The sequence below is a fragment of the Cyanistes caeruleus genome, chromosome 10, assembly GCF_971803275.1.
Source record: "Cyanistes caeruleus chromosome 10, bCyaCae1.hap1.1, whole genome shotgun sequence".
Lineage (NCBI taxonomy): Eukaryota > Metazoa > Chordata > Aves > Passeriformes > Paridae > Cyanistes > Cyanistes caeruleus.
The window spans coordinates 21,598,342-21,614,677 of NC_141710.1; the positions used below are offsets into that span (position 1 = coordinate 21,598,342).

Here is a 16,336-nt window from a genome sequence, read left to right on the forward strand (position 1 = left end):
CGCTGGGTTCCAGCCGAACCGCTGGGAGCGCTGCATGCAGGGGAACTCTTACAAAAAGGGGTTTTTCCCCTCAGAAAAGGGGAGCGGCGGCCCCGCTGGCGCTGAGGGCGCGGGCCGCGGTGTCCCGGCGGAGAGCGCCACCCAGCGGCGGCGGGCGGGCCCCGCTGCGGGCCGGGCCGGGCCGGGCCGGGCCGGGCCCCGCCGGTACCGGGAGCCGCTTTTGTTTATCCAGCGCTTCCTCCCTTTGTGGCACGGCCGAGGGGGAGCCAAGGGGGGGGCTCCGGCTCCCGATCGGGGGCTCTGATCAGGCCGATGGGCTCGAGCAATCAGTTTCCCAGATTACTTGTATTTAATACACAATGCATCATAAAGCAAATCCCTCATCCTGACAGGGAGAAAATAGAACAGCTCATAGCGCGAGCCGGGCCAATTTATGGCTAAATTAAAAAAAAAAAAAAAAAAAAAAAAAAGGAAAAAAAAAAAAAAAAAAAAGAGAGAGAAGAGAGAGAGGGAGAAAAAAATAAGAAGGAAAAAAAAAATCTCCAACAATGGGGAGTGGAGGGAGGGCAGGAACCCACGGCCTCGCACACCGGGCGGGCGCCGGTTCCCAGGCCCGGGCGCTCTGGGAATCTCCCACCGCGTTTTTTGAGGTTATTGACAAAGGGTTTTTTTTTTTCTGTTTTCTTTTTCTGTTGTTTTTTTTTTTTTTTTTTCTTTCCTGTCCTACCTACCACCATTGCTTGCGGATTTTTTTTCCCCCCGTCTCTCTCCCCTCGGACAATAGCCATTATCTGAGCTAACAGGTCAATGTCACAGATAACGGGCCGCTGAGACGAATCCATCAGCATCTCCTGTCACTCGGCTTCTCGCTCTCCCCTCCTCTCTCCTTCTCCGGCCCCTCTTGGCCCCCCAGGGAAGAAAAAAATCACTTCTAGTCTGAAAAATATATCTGCACTTAAAAAAAAAAAAAAAAAAAAAGTGGGTGGCACTTCTGGATGGTGCAATAAAACATACAGCTCAGCCCTCTTATTTTCTCTTTTTCCCCTGCTCTCTTCCCAAAGCACATATAGGAGGATCTCGCCGTAGGGAGCCCGGGCTGTTCCAAACTTTGCGGACGTTTGCGGCTTTGCGTTGCGGTTGCATTTCGGGTCCGTTTGCGGCGCCGGGAGAGCCCCGAGCCGGGGGGGCTGCGCTGCCCCTGGGAGGGAGCGGGCAGGTAGAGCCCGGCCTCCCGCCGCTCCATTCATGGGATTCGTTACCAAATAAAGGGGGAAAAAAAAACCAATCGTTTAGGAAGCGGCGGCGAGCGGGGAGGTGATCCCGCCGCATCAAACGGGATCTTCGCGAAATTGGCCGGGGAGAAAAAAAAAAATAATAAAAAAAAGAAGTTGCATTTCATTAAAAATCGTTATTAATAACCGGAGTGACGCGATGACGGGAACAATTCGGGTAACGCGCCGGCTCTCGGAGCGCCGGGAGCAGCCGTCGGGGCGAGCGCGGCGCGGCTCCCGCTCGCCGCAGCCCCCGCTGCGGGCTGCGGGCACCGGACACCGGGCACCGGGCTGCGGGCTCCGGGCTGCGGGCACCGGGCTGCGGGCTCCGGGCACCGGGCTGCGGGCTCCGGGCACCGGGCACCGGGCTGCGGGCTCCGGGCACCGGGCTGCGGGCTCCGGGCACCGGGCACCGGGCTGCGGGCTCCGGGCTGCGGGCTCCGGGCACCGGGCACCGGGCTGCGGGCTCCGGGCTGCGGGCTGCGGGCTCCGGGCACCGGGCACCGGGCTGCGGGCTCCGGGCACCGGGCTGCGGGCTCCGGGCACCGGGCACCGGGCTGCGGGCTCCGGGCTGCGGGCTCCGGGCACCGGGCACCGGGCTGCGGGCACCGGGCTGCGGGCTGCGGGCACAGGGCTGCGGGCTCCGGGCACCGGGCTGCGGGCTGCGGGCTCCGGGCTGCGGGCACCGGGCTGCGGGCTCCGAGCTCCGGGCACCGGGCTGCGGGTACCGGGCTGCGGGCTCCGGGCACCGGGCTGCGGGCTCCGGGCTGCGGGCTCCGGGCTGCGGACACCGGGCTGCGGACACCGGGCTGCGGGCTCCGGGCACCGGGCTGCGGGCACCGGGCTGCGGGCTCCGGGGCGAGCGGCGGCGGCCAATAAATAGAGGCGAGCGGCGAGGGCCCGAGGCACAGCGCACCGCCGGCCCCGGGCGGGGGATGCGGCCGGGGGGGGCTGGCGGGGGCTGCCCCCGCGGGCTGCCGGTGAGCCCCCGCGGCGGGGCCGCTCCTCCGCGACCCGGCGGTGACCCCCGGCCGCGGGGCCGCTGTCGCTTTAAGCGCGCCGGGAGCGCCGCCGCCCCGGACGGGGGGGGCCGGGGAGAAGGGGGGGGAAAGGCGGCCGGAGCGGCCGGGGCTGCCCCGCTTTAAAGAGACAGTGCCCGAAAGGGGAGCGGCGGGAGGGCACGGCCCGACGGGGTGGGCGGGGAGGGGGGGCGGAGAGGGCCGCGCCGGGCCGGGCCGGGCCGGGCGCTGCCCGGGGGTGCGGCGGGGAAGCAGCGCCGCGGGCAGGCTGCGGGCGTGGGGAGGGGGAGAGCCGCCCGCCCGTCCGCCCTCCCACGCGCACTCACTTTTCTCCCATCCCCGGCGGAGAAGTGAAAGAAGTTTGTTTTGTTGAGCGGTGCGCGGTGGGGTTTGTTGTTGTTGTTTTTCTTTTTCCTTTTTTTTTTTGTATTTTTTATTTCTCCCCCCTTCATTTCCCTGAAGAAGCTTGTGTGGGTTTTGGGTGTTTAGGTTGTTGGTTTATTTTTTTTTTTTTCCCCTTCCTCCCCCTTCCCCGGTAACTTTTTTCGCACACACCGCCCCAAAGCCAGCCGATAAGACCAGGAGGGGCCGAAAGGGGACGGTGATGGCGAGGCGGCAGGAACCCGCCGAGCCCCGCCGCCGCTGAGCCCTGCGGGGCCGGCAGCCGCCGCCCGGGCCCCGCCGCCCCCCGCACATGCTGGAGCGCCCGCCGCTCCCCGGACCCCGACGGCCGCGGCCTCCGCCCGCCTTTAACGCCGAGATGTTGCTTCCAGCCGCCTGAAGGATATTTGTCCCTCTCCCCCCTCCCTGTCCCCGCGGGCTCCCGGCGACACAAGGTAAGAGCGGCGAGCGCGGCGGCGGCGCTGCCACGGCCCCGCGGGACGGGGCCGCTTTGCCCCGTCGGTGCCGCCGGCCCCGGGGCAGACCCCAGAGTCCGGGGAGTGCGGGGTGAGCCCCCTTTCCCTCCTCGGGGCTTTCTCTGAAAGGGAAAATGAAAGGTCCGCTTGCCAAGAGCAGCCGGAGGTGCGGCCGGCGGGGCAGCGTGCGCGCCCGCGGGGACCGAGCTCGCCCGGCGCGGCCGCGGGGCTCGGGGGCCGCGGGGCTCGGGGGCTCCGGGGTTCGAGGGGCTCCGGGGCTCGGGGCTCTCCGGGCTGAGGTTTTCCACCTTCCCTTTGGGAGGTGGGGGCAGAGCCGGGCGCGGCGGGCGATGCTCGGCAGCCCCCGCGGGCTGCGCGCACCCTCCGCACGCCCAGCGCAGCCCAGCCCGGCCCCGGGGGCGCGGGGGGTGACCGGGGCAGCTCCCGCGGGGCTCCGTGCAGGGACCGCCGGGGCTCCGGGCACGGGCTGCCGTGGGCTCCCGGGGAGCGGCGGCTCCGGGCCCGGCTCCACGCGCTCCCCGGCGGGCACAGCCTCCCTCGCCCTTCGCTTTTCGTTTGGGGCGCTTCGGGTTGTTTCCTTTATTTTGCTGTTAAAGTGGGGTGGCTGCGGCCGGTGCCAAGGCGAAGAAGTTACAATTTAGCAGTCAGCTAAATTCCCTGTGAGGCTGTGGGAAGTTTGGGATAGGCCGATGGTGAAGCTTGGGAATAATGATATTCGGTCCGCTGTAATGATTAGTAATTTGTCATAATATTAGAATAGAACATCGTCTTTAGCTTGTCCACGAGCGGTCTCATTATATTTGTTTATTGTCTGCGTAATTGGAACCATTTATTGGTGTGTATTGAATACTGCCATGGTTTGCATGAGTGTTTACATTGTTTTTCATTTATTCTCTTTATTTTGACATAAGGAGTTCTGTTATTTGCTTCGATTAAGGGGAGGGATTTAAGTGTTGCACAGGACTGTTTGGGAAGTGTAATATTAAAACAAGATAAATAACTCTGCCTACCAGATAAATTTTTGTTCAGAGCAACAAATATGAAAATTCTAAATGAGTGCTGCAATCAATGTAAATCCTGAAACAAAACAGAAACCTCAAATGAAGGCAACACCATCTATTTTAATAATTTTTGTTATATTCCTGTCATAGAATCCTATTTAGTTAAAATAGTCATTTCACACATAGGCATTGATGAATGCATAGAAAATCAGGTGCCTCTTAAATTAACATAGTGTTTCATTGCAATAATTAGACAACATTTCGATTTCATGTAAATATTTGTCAAGACATTTTTCAGAACATTTATTGTCTTTTTATTATTATGTGTGTATTCTGACAGTTCCTGAAAAAAAAAAACCCCTTCAGCAGGGAAACATATTTATGAAAAAAATAATAATAATAATAATAATAATAATAATAATAATAATAATAATAATAATAATAATAATAATAATAATTATCATCATCATCATCCACTTGTTTATCTGGAAACCTGTGATTTATCTTTTGGTTAGAATACTCAGCCAGCCACATAAAGATTTACTCTTTCATATTCTTCTTTTTAGATCTTGGATGAGTTTTGCAATGTGAAGTTCTGCATAGATGCGAGTCAACCAGATGTAGGAAACTGGCTAAAATATATCAAGTTTGCTGGATGCTACAATCAGCACAACCTTGTTGCATGTCAAATAAGTGATCAGGTACGTGGTGTTCACTTTCTGGACTTACTTTTTTAAGGAACTTTCAGGTGGCAATGGAGAAAAAAAATAGCAGCAATTCACAACAGCTTTTGGCCTGTTTGCTGTTATGGCAGAAGATAAGGTACAGATGGAAATGCAGAATGGAATCATTTTGATTTTGGGTGGTAGAAAATACGAATTTTCTGTTTTCCATATTGCTGTTCAGTTCATATATGATTTTTTTTGGTCGTATATCTGATAAAATTCAGGACTGTTTTCTAAGGGGTACAAACCCATTATGTGCTGATTTTGAATTAGGAGCATTTTCTGGCTCCTGTTGCAGTCCACTTGGGTTGCTATGTTAAATCCTGGAGTTGGTCAGAAGCTGTAAGATGAATTTAATGGGAAGAGGGGAGGACACCAAAGTGACAATGTTACCAGTGTACTTACATGTGTGGGGCTCTGGATTTGAATGCACACGTGCATGGATATTATTGTGCCTTCCCATACACTTTGCTGGAACTCGTAGTACTTATGTGCTGAATCAGGGTCTTTGGTGGTTTTCTTTTTCTTTTCATTTATTGCACTTAAATCCACTCTTTGTTGGGCTGAAACATTATTTATCCTTGTGTGTTGGAGAAAAGGCTGGGATAGGCAGAGGAAGAATGCAGTAAAGCAGTAAAGCATTTTGTTTTCAATTATGCTGATGAATTATTAGGTGTTTCCTAAATCAGGGTTTGCTTTTGTCTGTGGATAACACAGGCCATTATGAAATATTTTAATGGGTGAAGTTAGGCTGAGGAAGCTTTGCTTCTTTAAAGTAAAATGTCTAAAACAGCAAAGCAACAACTGATTGTGGATTCTTGTTTCAAATTTAAACTTTGCTACCTGCACCGTAGGATTCGATTCATTTAGTCTGTGTTTCATTTTTCACCACTTAATTAACTGCATCAGGTGAATGCTAAAGATTATCTTTAGCTGATTTAATTGCCTTGACAGTATTGAAAGAAGAATCACAACCAGACACAAAGCTTCAATTAGAAATCATTCTTTCTAATCAAATTCCTTACGTATAGGAAATGAATGTGAGGGAGCCTGCTATTTCCAGCCCAGTGCTACGTATTTCATGCGAGATAGCTGATTAAAACTGGGTTAAATAACTTTCTCAGAAACTATGAGAAAAGATCTTTTTCATTTCCAACTTTTGCACTTCAGCCCTGAGCACATGTAGTCTAGAACGAGCCAGCAGACCAAGAGATAATTCCTTTTTTATACAGCAGCTGGTTTAACTAAAGTAACCAGAAAGGTTATTAGTAAAAGCAAGTTACATTTTCCAAGCTGAAATACGCTTTGTGCTGAAAAACGACAATTTCTCTCCGTGCAGAGCGTTTATGGAACAGTGATAGGAAAAGGAAACTATGTAGATTGATTGAAACAGCAAATCCAAGTATTTTACATTGAGCAGGAGCTGGTGTAGGTAGGAAAGATCAGAAGTGAGATCACATGCAGGGGTCAAAGCCACTCTCAGTCTTTGGGTCGGTGTTGGGGATCTGCAGCTGAAAGTGCAGGCGAGGCTGAGCCATCAGCATCTCCCCCTGAACGCACACACGCACCCGCGCTCTGACGTTTTTGGAAGGAAAGTTATGGCACTTTTAACTTTCTCTTTCTTTAGTGTTTACATTTCTGACATTTGGTAATGGTGGCTGTACTGCTGCCAATAATTCCCTTCATTCACTGGAGACTTGTTATTTATTTTGCACGGTATCGTGCTGTTCATAATTCCATATTTTTATAGCGTTTTGTTGCTGAGATTTGCAAATTAAGATTTGGTTGTCTTTCAAGTAGCATGTTGTGATCTGGGTGCTGTCAGCAAGAGATTGTTGTTCATTTGGCCCTCTGGAAACACTGCACATTTACCCACAAAATCATCCCCGTACTCCAGCGTTTTATGACCAGAGCCTAAAAAGTTAATGCTAAAAATGTGCTCTCGAATCTTAAAGCAAGAAAGCCTTTCTAACAGCTCCTCCTTCTGCTTTCTTCTGGCACAAGCACACCAGAGGTAATATAAAATATAATGGGAAGGCAAACTGGGAAATGGACGTTACATGGCCAAACGTGTGCGCGTACGAGGAGTGACAAATTCAAGTCAGGGCTGAGTGTGCACATACAGACTGTGTGGGGCTACCTGGGGTCACTCAGCCTCGGCAGCTCCTGGAAAAAAAAAGGGGGAAAAAAAAGGTAAAGGAGGGAATGAAAAGGGAAAATGAAAATAAAAATAAGATGAAGCTGAGGATGTGTGTCAGTGGTTGGAGCTGGAGCTGGAGGGCAGAGATGATGCAGCCCAGCTGGTACAGGAGACCCCAGCTCAGCTGGAGCCACAGCCAGGGCTGGCTGCAGGCTTGGGGGGACACCCCAGTTCCTCCTGCCTCCCCCAGGGACACAAAGCACCTCAGCAGCCCTGGTTGCACGGGGAGCATCCCCAGTGTGGAGACACCGCTCGCTCCTGAGCCACAGACACTCGATCAGCAGTAATTGTTCACCTCTAATTGCTTCAACTCATCTGTAAAATTCACAAGCAAACATTGGGCTCTACCTGAGATGGTAAAAGATCCTGCCAGCGCTCCCAGCCTCATGCTGCCCACAAGTTTATACTACTAAATTCAAGCTTGACTGACAGACAGGTATGGTTCCCAGACTGCTCGAGGCAGGATTGAGATGAACTCAGAGCAGTGTGTAATCTGGTCTCTCTGCCATGTTCTACCTGCTGTATTTAACAAAAAGAGGGAAAGAAAAACATTTTTTTGTCATTTTTTCTCTTAGGGTTTTTTCAGAGACATACCACCCCACCCCCTGACTCACAGCTGAGGTTAGGTTTCATCACTTAGGATCAACTTTACAAAAGGCCTGGGCTCTTTCTTATGACTGTATAAATGAGCTTTGCTGAGATGAACAGCTCGATAATGGTGGGATGCAGTCAAAACATGCACGCTGGATGCAACTCATGTTTCATTTGATTGCAGCTGGAGTAGGGCTTAAAAGCTGCATTTTTTTAATTATTTTTTTTTAAAATTTCAAATCAAGTCGCTCTAGGATTTCTTTTTGCTGTCTTACTATTATCTCCTGTCATACCCAATCTAACCTGAACGTAGGTAATTTTAGGTGTTTATCAATAATGAAATCCCACAAACAGGGCACTCAGTTTTCTTCTTTTCCCCAAAGAGGCTACAGTGTGTGCAGAGCTGCAGAGTCTTGTCACTGTTCTTGCCCTGGAATGTGTTTTTTCAGCTCAGAGTCAGTTTAGGATTCTAGAGCAATTTCTGCTAACTTGGACGACTTCTCTCTGTTATAGTTAAATATCTATTAGTTCAACTTTTTAATGGCTTCAGAATGACTGGCTCTATTAGGCTTTCTGGCAGTGCTGTAAGCCCAGCAAAAGTGTTATTTTTAAAGATGTATGTTAATGAAAGTGCAGTTGCAAATTAAGCAGTGGCATGACAGGGGCTGTCACACATTCCAGGCTGAGATCACGGTCACCTTCAAACTACAAATTCATTTTTTATAAACTTTTTTATTTTTAGCAAGATTATCTGTAGCTGTTGAAGTTAAAACCCCTGAATATTGTTTTTATCTTGCTTATTGCTTGCAGAGTTCTGACAGTGATACAGACACGTAGGGCTGTGAAACTGCCCTGGGCTTCCAAATCTCTTTCCTCCCAACAAAGCAGCTCCTGAAGAGTCCCCTTGGTTTATCCATGGAAAACTTAGAGTGACTCAAGATCGCTTTGCTGAGGTTTTAGATTGCTGTGCGTGCTGAAATAGGTTTTTGGTGGGTTTTTGCGAGTGTGTTTTGTTTCCTTGCCTTCTACTCAAGTACGTGCCGCTGCAAAGGGAGCAAAACCAGTAGTATCACACTCTTAACAACGTGCCCGATGTCAGTGATATAAACTTACAGCAGTGAACCTACTGCTGTAGGTTCCACCAGATCTGATCCCACCTTACACGTTTTACAAACTTTTTTAATCTGCAGGCACAGCTTCACGTTTCAGGTTTTACGGCCGTGGCCCCCCCGTCCGTGGCGGGCAGGGGCTCCTTGCACAGCCACCTGCAAAAGTTGTGTATTTAAGGAATAGTTTTGAGGCTTTGTTGTCAGAGAGTGAAATTAAGGTTTTGGCTGTTGTGGGTCAGGAGGGCACGCACACGCTGAGCTCATACGGGGCCCTATTCTGCCATGAATCTTCCTATGAGTTGTTGGTTATTAAGTAAATAAAGCTTGATCCAGCTCCCACTGAAAATCTGTCTCCAGTGGGGCAAGGATGTTTTATCTTGGGGCTGGTGGAACGAAGAGCTGCTCAGTGGTGATTTTCCACTTGCTGCAGTTAGAGCTGAGGCTGTGGGTGAAATTCCTGCCTGGGCTTTATGACTGCCTGTGTTATCTGGAATTTGATGCACTGGTGGTGTTACTGGTCTCAGCATTGGACTGTCCTGATGTCACCTCTAATAAACTGTTTAGAACCAAACCTAGCAACTTCTTGTTGCCATTTCTGCAAAGTTGTTGATGATCCATGTTTCATAAAAGGGATAGGGGATTTTTTGTGTTGAAGGCTGTCAAATTTTACTCATCTGCTCATTAAAACATAGAGAATTACGAGCAACCACAGAGCCAGGACAAGACTGCACCTTGCTTGATATTGGTGTGTTTCATTAATGGAGTTTCATGGGTGTTAGAGGACAACTGACTGGTTGGATCAGCTCAGGAGAAGAGGTGGATGACAGAAGTTGGGGTCTGGTGTCAGTGGTGACTCCCAAGGAGGAGATTCTGCAGGACCAGAGCAGCTTGGATGAACCAAGGCTTTCACAGAAGCTAAAACTCACTGATAGTGGAAGAACACCTGAGTAGTGCTGGGGAGGGAGGTGGCCTGCCACCAAGATGTCAAAAAGGGTGCTCTGCAGAGAGGTATTCTGCGGTTCCCTTCTTGTTTTGAGGAGCAGGAGGCACCTTTTCCCTCACAAGGAAAATGGGGATTCCTGGAGCATCCTTCCTCCAGTCCTTCCCTCCCTCCCCTTGCATAGATTTTGGGGCATTTTGGAAATGAAGAAGGAAGGAATTCCCAGCCCTGGTGCTGAGGCACCGTGGTTCTCCCCTGCCCTCTCTGCAGTGGGAAAGGGAGGGTCCTTTCTCCCCACTGGGCTCCCACTTGTTCCCCCACAGCCCCTTGCATGCAGAGACTTGCTGAGTTTTGCCTCTGGATTTTTGCTGAAGTTTTCTTTGGGCCCAGTACAGCTCTCAGGCAGGACTCCTCTACCTTGGCCCTTGAAAAAACTCCAGTTTGTTTCAATTTATCATTTGCCTGAGTATAGCAAAAAGACCCTGGCTCAGGTTTCATCACACAGCTCTCCAGCTGCACAAGTAGTTCATCACGGGAGCTAAAACTGAAGCTCTACTATTTGGACCTTTTTCTTTCTTGTTTGTAACCTTCAAACTCTTAATTATGCCTTGTTGTGAAGCTGTCTGTTCATCCTTCTCATTTATACGGTGGGCATAATTCCTGATTTTGATGGAGCTCCTTGGCCATAGCACTCATTAGTAGTTTTGGACATTTGATTTGTTTTACTTTTTGTTTTACTATTCATGCAAGTTCCACTCTTGCTCCGAAGCAGTGTGGAGGTGGATGCCAGTTGGCAGCATGCACGCTGCCTCTTGGGGCACGTTCCCCAAGGAGCTGGGGGATGAGGCTGCCTTGCTTGGGGTGGGTTCCCCCATGGAATGCGGTCCAGTGAGTGCTGGATGTGGCTGCTGGAGGGGCTCACCGGGGAGCAATCCACTTTTGGGGTCTTCTGTTCCATCCCACCATCCCAAGCAGGGTGTGCCCTCCTGTTTGCAGCATGTGGGGCAGGACAGGATCCCTGGGTGCCTCCCCTGTGGTGGGGGCTGTGGGGTCAGCACCTGGCCTGGGGGTTAAAGGACAAACTGCATCGCCTTGGGGCGGCATCCAAGAAACCTGAATTTCCCAGGCAGCTCTGGGGCACGTGCAGTGCTTTCCAAAGCTGGAGGCAGGAGTAAAGGGTTTATTTGGATGCCCCAGAACACAGCTCCTCTTTGGGGCACGACAGATGCGTGCGTGGCAGTTCCTGCCTTCGCTCGCACTCAGTGACTGAGTTGTTGCTTTTCCCCCCAAAACCTTAACTTCAATTAACCCCTCCTGGTTCTGGGGGATGCTGATGGGAGCAGAGGGGGGTCCAGGCAGGGCGGTGTGGGGCTGGCAGGGGCAGGGGGATGGCTGGGGTGCTTCAAAGCACACGGGCTCAGCGGCCGAGCGTGGCCCCAGCCGAGCTCGCGGGGAGCGCGTTTCGCTATTATTCCAATTATTACAACTTCCTGAATAGGTCGAAGGTCGTTCATAATTCACGCTTCTGTCATCTTTACACATGCCAAATGCAGTCTATTAAGCATAAATAAAATTTCAAGTGCCTGACCAGGAAAAGTAAACTGGGATTCATAACAATGAGGCCTTATTCATCCATTTAAAAGCGAATTGTGTGTGTTCCTTTTTTCCCCCCCACCCCGCCCTCCCCTTTCCCTTTATGGCTTTGCAGTTTGGGAGCTTTTATTTCTGCTCGGTAGCACAGATCTCTGACCTGCCATGTGGGCAGGCACAGAGCACTGATGAGCCAGGCCTCCCCCAACTTCTCCCCACCCTGGACCCTCTGAACTTAGAAAGTGTTTCCAGACCTGAATCCCATTTTGCCCTTCCTACATAAACTGTAGTCACACACCGTTGATCCCAGGGCATGTGAAATGAGCATCTGGACTTTGCTTTTATTTTTTTTTCCCCCCTCCTCTGATTGTTCCTCTCCTGTACAGAAGCTCTTCCTATATTTGTTCTCAAAGCAGACCAGTGCAGGTTAGCACAAAAAAGTTGGTTAATGGAGCAGGCTCAGTCAGCTGGAGGAATGATAGCCAGAAAATTGAAATCTTTCATTAATTACAGTAGAGTCAGGACTGTGTGCCAGAAATCTTCAAGCTTTGCAATTGAGAAATCCACTTCTTTTATGATAGCATTTCCTAATACAAAAAGTACTGCCCGTGGTGGAGATGCTGTTCTTGCAAAACACAGGCAGCCCAAGGGGCAGGGAATTTGTGAGGTTCCCCATCTGGGGGTTGCAGGACTCCCCCTCTGCCTGCCCTCAGTCAGCTTCTGCTGCCTCAAAATTCAGGTAGTGTGGTTCATTTCAGCAGTTGGCTTCTCACTTTTTCCCAGACAGGGTAATTCCAGGAGGTTTTAGGTGGGAAGAATGAGGAAAAAAAAATGTATTCATGTGAAGTAATAAGGACAGCTCTTAGAATAAATTTACCTGCACAATCTTTTTTGGTTTAAATTTGAATATGTTTTATTTTAGATTCTCACTGCAATGCAAATTGGTGTATAAATGGTTAGTGCAGGTGAATTTTTTCTGTGCATACAGAAATTTTGAAAGTTATTTTTAATAATAACTAAAGTTAGTACTCTAATGATGTGAAAACTCCAGAGCTGGAAATCTGTCACTCAGCCTTTGTTTTGGAGAATGTTAGGTCTGAGATGCAAAATAAAGAAACATCACTCAGCTTAAAAACGGAGATTTTTGAAACATTCATTTTGTTTCCCTGCTGAGGGACAGAGAGGCTGGCCAGGCTGTTTCTGACAGGTAGTGGGATCATCTCTGGATTTTTAAATACCAGTGCAGACAAGACAACTGGCTGCAGTCTGCTCCCTGCTCAGGGATGTGTCCCACAGCTGCAGGAAAGCTGCTGCATCGTCCTGGGCTTCCCCAGGAGAAGTGATGCTCCCAGCACAGCCCTTATGAACAAGACTCTCTTTATGCCCCAGTCCATGTGTCCTCACTCTGTGATGAGAGGTGAAAAGGTCTGTCCAAGCCTTTGATGGGAAAATAACAGAGAAGGCTCCACTGTGGTTTTTGTTCACTCCTTGGTGTGGGTGCAGCACCAACCCAGGAAGAACAGCAGCGTTTACAAAACAAAACTTGGGAGCAGAAACAAGTCCTGGGCAGAGCAGAAGCTTTGGCACAGTCCCTCTGGGATGGCAGAAGTCCTTCCTGATGTGTGCTGGTCCTGCTCCTGCTTCCACCCCAAGACAGAGGTCTCCAGAAGTCTCTTCAATCAGTGTGCACATATTATTCCACACATTATTTTCACCCCAAACCAGCCAGCCACCAGGCTATCTAACACAGATCCAGCTGCAGCTTCCCTCTCAGATATGCAGAGGCTGTTCCACCTCTGGAATTAAAAATCCACTTTTCAATCCATTCATCGTAAGAAATGGAAAACCAAGCATTGCTTGCAGCAAATACCCAGTGGAGGTGGCACTGTCATCAGGTTTATTTGCAGGAGGTGAAAGCTGGCTTCATTTAAATGTGGTTTGGCCTTTGATGGGATGAGCTGTGTTGCCTCAGTGCAGCCCCAGCATGATGGAGCCCAGCAGGAAGCCCTGCATCCTTTGGCACTGGCATCCATGGGATTTTGGTACCCCTGTGGGTATTCCCTGGGGCTGTTTGGTACCAGATGCTTACCTGGCTGCATGAGGAGATATACACAGGACGCTGCCAGGCTCTTTTGACCTCCAAAACACTCAATGGAGTTTGAAATCCCCTCAACAAGAGATACAAATGGGAAGCTCAAGCATCCCAGGCTGGTGTTTTGATGAGAGTGCTGTGGATGAGGAGGGAGGGTGGATCACACTGCCCAGGAATTCCTTCTCCTGGTTTTTATGGGGAAATTTGGCCACAAGCAGGGGTTGTGGCACTGGTACCTTGTGCCTGATGTGTTTTGCCAGCATTTCTGTCACCAGGTGAGGGATGAGCACCGGGGTGTGGGATGAGCTGCCCCGGCAGCCTCCACCGCCACTCCCTGCACTGCTCTCTGGAGCAGCTTTTGGGACAAACTGAAGGCAAAAAAACAACCTCCAAACCTGAGGAAATGCATCCAGATTCGCTGTTTGTAGGTATTTAGCCCATATCCGTGGGCACAGCTTGTGCAGGCAGGAAGGATGAGGCTGTACGGCCACCTCCTGGAGGACACCGGTATGTGCTGGCTGCTCACTGCCTGTGCCTGGGCCAGGAAAGCCTCCACCGTGGCTACCACCGGGCAGGGAAGGTGGCCACGGCCCTCCAGACACCTGTCCCTACCTGTGACACACCCATCTCTGTGATTCCAGCACTGGAGGTGATTTTCTGCCTCCCTGCCTGTGCTCTGCTGTGAGTGTTGAGAGTTTGGGAGCGAACCCTTTAAAAGTACATTAGTCTGAGAAAAAAAGCAAAGGCATCATTTTTTAGCGTAGGAAACATAGCTGTCATGTGGTTTTGTTTAACAAGGCCCGAGGAAGTTACTAATATTTATTTGAGCTGCTTCATGGAGCTTTTTAGTGCTCTTCACATTTCCTGCTGAGACAGAAAGCAGCCAGATGGATTTTGGGAATTTCCTTTCGGCAGAGACTTGTGATGCTGGCGTGGCGCATGGACCCAAGGGAGGGGGTCCCCTTTGCCCACCCCCACAGCCTCCTGCCTCCCCAGTGGGCTCCTTCCCACAGCCCAGCATCACCTGTGTGAGGGCACAAGGTGTCACAGGCCAGCAGCTCTGGCTGCTCATGGTGTTTCTCCATCCAGGACTGATTTTTCACTTGGTTTCCATTTGAAGTGAAGGAATAACCAGGTGCAGTGGTTCTTACAAGCTTCTCCCCTCCCAGCTTTTTGGCCTGTGTGGATGGTTGGAATGGGGGGCTGGATGCCTATGGCTTAACCAGCAGCATCTCCTCATGTCTGCTTTAGAATTATAGAAACATTAAGGTTGGAAAAGATGTCTAAGATAATCGAGTCCAAGCATTAAAGTTACTTTAGTACCTTTTCCCAGTGCAACAGGAGTTCCTTCCCCTACAAGGATCACTCAGGGATGTGTTTTATGTCTGCTCTGTACTTGGGTTTGGTATAACTCAGCAGACAAGTTGCTGGTGATATCTGCAGTCATCACACAGCTCATTTTGGAGCAGGGGCTGTTGAAAGCAGTCGTTTTTCTTATCCTCACAGAGCCCAAAACACAGTGGCTTTGGGGCTGGAAGGAGCAGCATCATGAGCAGGCAGAGGCAGGCTCTGGCCACAATGTCTTCCAGACTCACCAGCAGTGTTTGATGCTTCCTTGCCTAATGTGGTGCTTACCTTGCTTTTACTTTCTTTTTTTTTTTTTTTCTATTTTTTTTCCCCAGATATTCTACAGAGTGGTAGCAGATATTGAACCAGGGGAGGAGCTCTTACTGTTCATGAAGAGTGAAGATTATTCACATGAGACAATGGCTCCGGACATCCACGGTTAGCCTCTTCTTGCTGCTTCATCTGACAGAAACTAGCACTGAAATTAGCCCAGAATTTAGGCAGATTTTTTCTTCTGTTGAAATTTGGGATGGCTTCAGTGCAGGAGAATCTGAGGAGAGCTGGACTGTGGTTGTTGCATTTGTCCATCTTCTGCCCTCCTGTTCCTGATTGACACTTGATGGTTTTGTGGGGTTGCAAAAGAAGAACAGCAGTCCATGTCCTTGTCTCAAGACTCTGCTGCTCCTGCAGGACACATGTGGGCCCTGGTTATAGTTAATTTTAGCCATTTTGCCAAATGTGTCCTTGAGAAGAGGAAATCTCAGGTTGTCAATGTGAGGACATCTCAGCCATTCTTACTCACACTTGTCCCTCACTCATCCCACAAAGAAATTCTTCATCTGAAACTCCTGAGTTGCTGCGCAGATTTGTCCCCCAGTCTCCAAAATCCCCTTTTAGCTGTGCTGCCTGCTGGGCAGTGGGTCATCAGCCACAGTGGGAATTGGTTGTGAGATATCTGCTTAATGCCCAGCATGTTGCAGTTTATGCCCAGAGGGACATTTTACAAATTTTCAGTGATTCCAGGACAATGCATGGGGCAGGAATTACCAAGGTTTCTACTTCCTTGTAACTGCTTGTACATTTAAAGTAGTATTTCTTGTCCTCTTAAGACTAAAGGTGGGGATTATATATTCATTCCCATTTGGTTTTGTGTTTGTTTTTTTGCCCCAGTGGTAACTTTGTTTAGTTTTTGCTGAAGGTGTCCCCCTGTCCAGCACACTGCTCTCCCTGCCTGGTCCCCATGGTCAAGTAGCTATTGTATAAATGACACCAGAGGAAATCTCTGCAGTCACATGCAGGACCATGTCCCACAGGGCTAATTTAGAAGCAGGCTGGGCCAAAGTGTTGCTCATGGACAGCCAAGGGCAGAGCCCCATGACACTTTCTCTGGATCAGCTCAACTGTCAAGTAGCAACCAAGAACATTCACTGGGGATTCCAGCCAGTGCTTTTCTGACTCAGAGCCTCAGGGCATTTATATCTGGAACCAAACCAGGGTGTCTGGCTCCTTGTATGGACCAACAGTAGAAAATGCAGCAGAAAAAAAAAACATTGTGGGATGCTCTTCTCCAAGT

The 16,336-nt window shown here is 50.2% G+C and overlaps 1 protein-coding gene across 8 annotated transcripts in view; it reads left to right on the forward strand.

Annotated features, from left to right (window-relative positions):
- The window catches only part of MECOM (MDS1 and EVI1 complex locus), a 330,408-nt gene that overhangs the window by 278,031 nt on the left and 36,041 nt on the right, over positions 1-16,336 (forward strand). For 4 of the 8 annotated variants that reach the window (XM_086843339.1, XM_086843341.1, XM_086843342.1 and 1 more), the window contains exons 3-4: positions 4,736-4,870; positions 15,099-15,201. In XM_086843339.1, the coding sequence (XP_086699465.1) occupies positions 4,736-4,870; positions 15,099-15,201 (238 nt within the window). Of the gene's footprint in view, positions 1-2,549; positions 3,127-4,735; positions 4,871-15,098; positions 15,202-16,336 lie in introns of those variants that run through there. The other 4 variants (XM_086843343.1, XM_086843345.1, XM_086843346.1 and 1 more) reach the window with 3 other exon arrangements.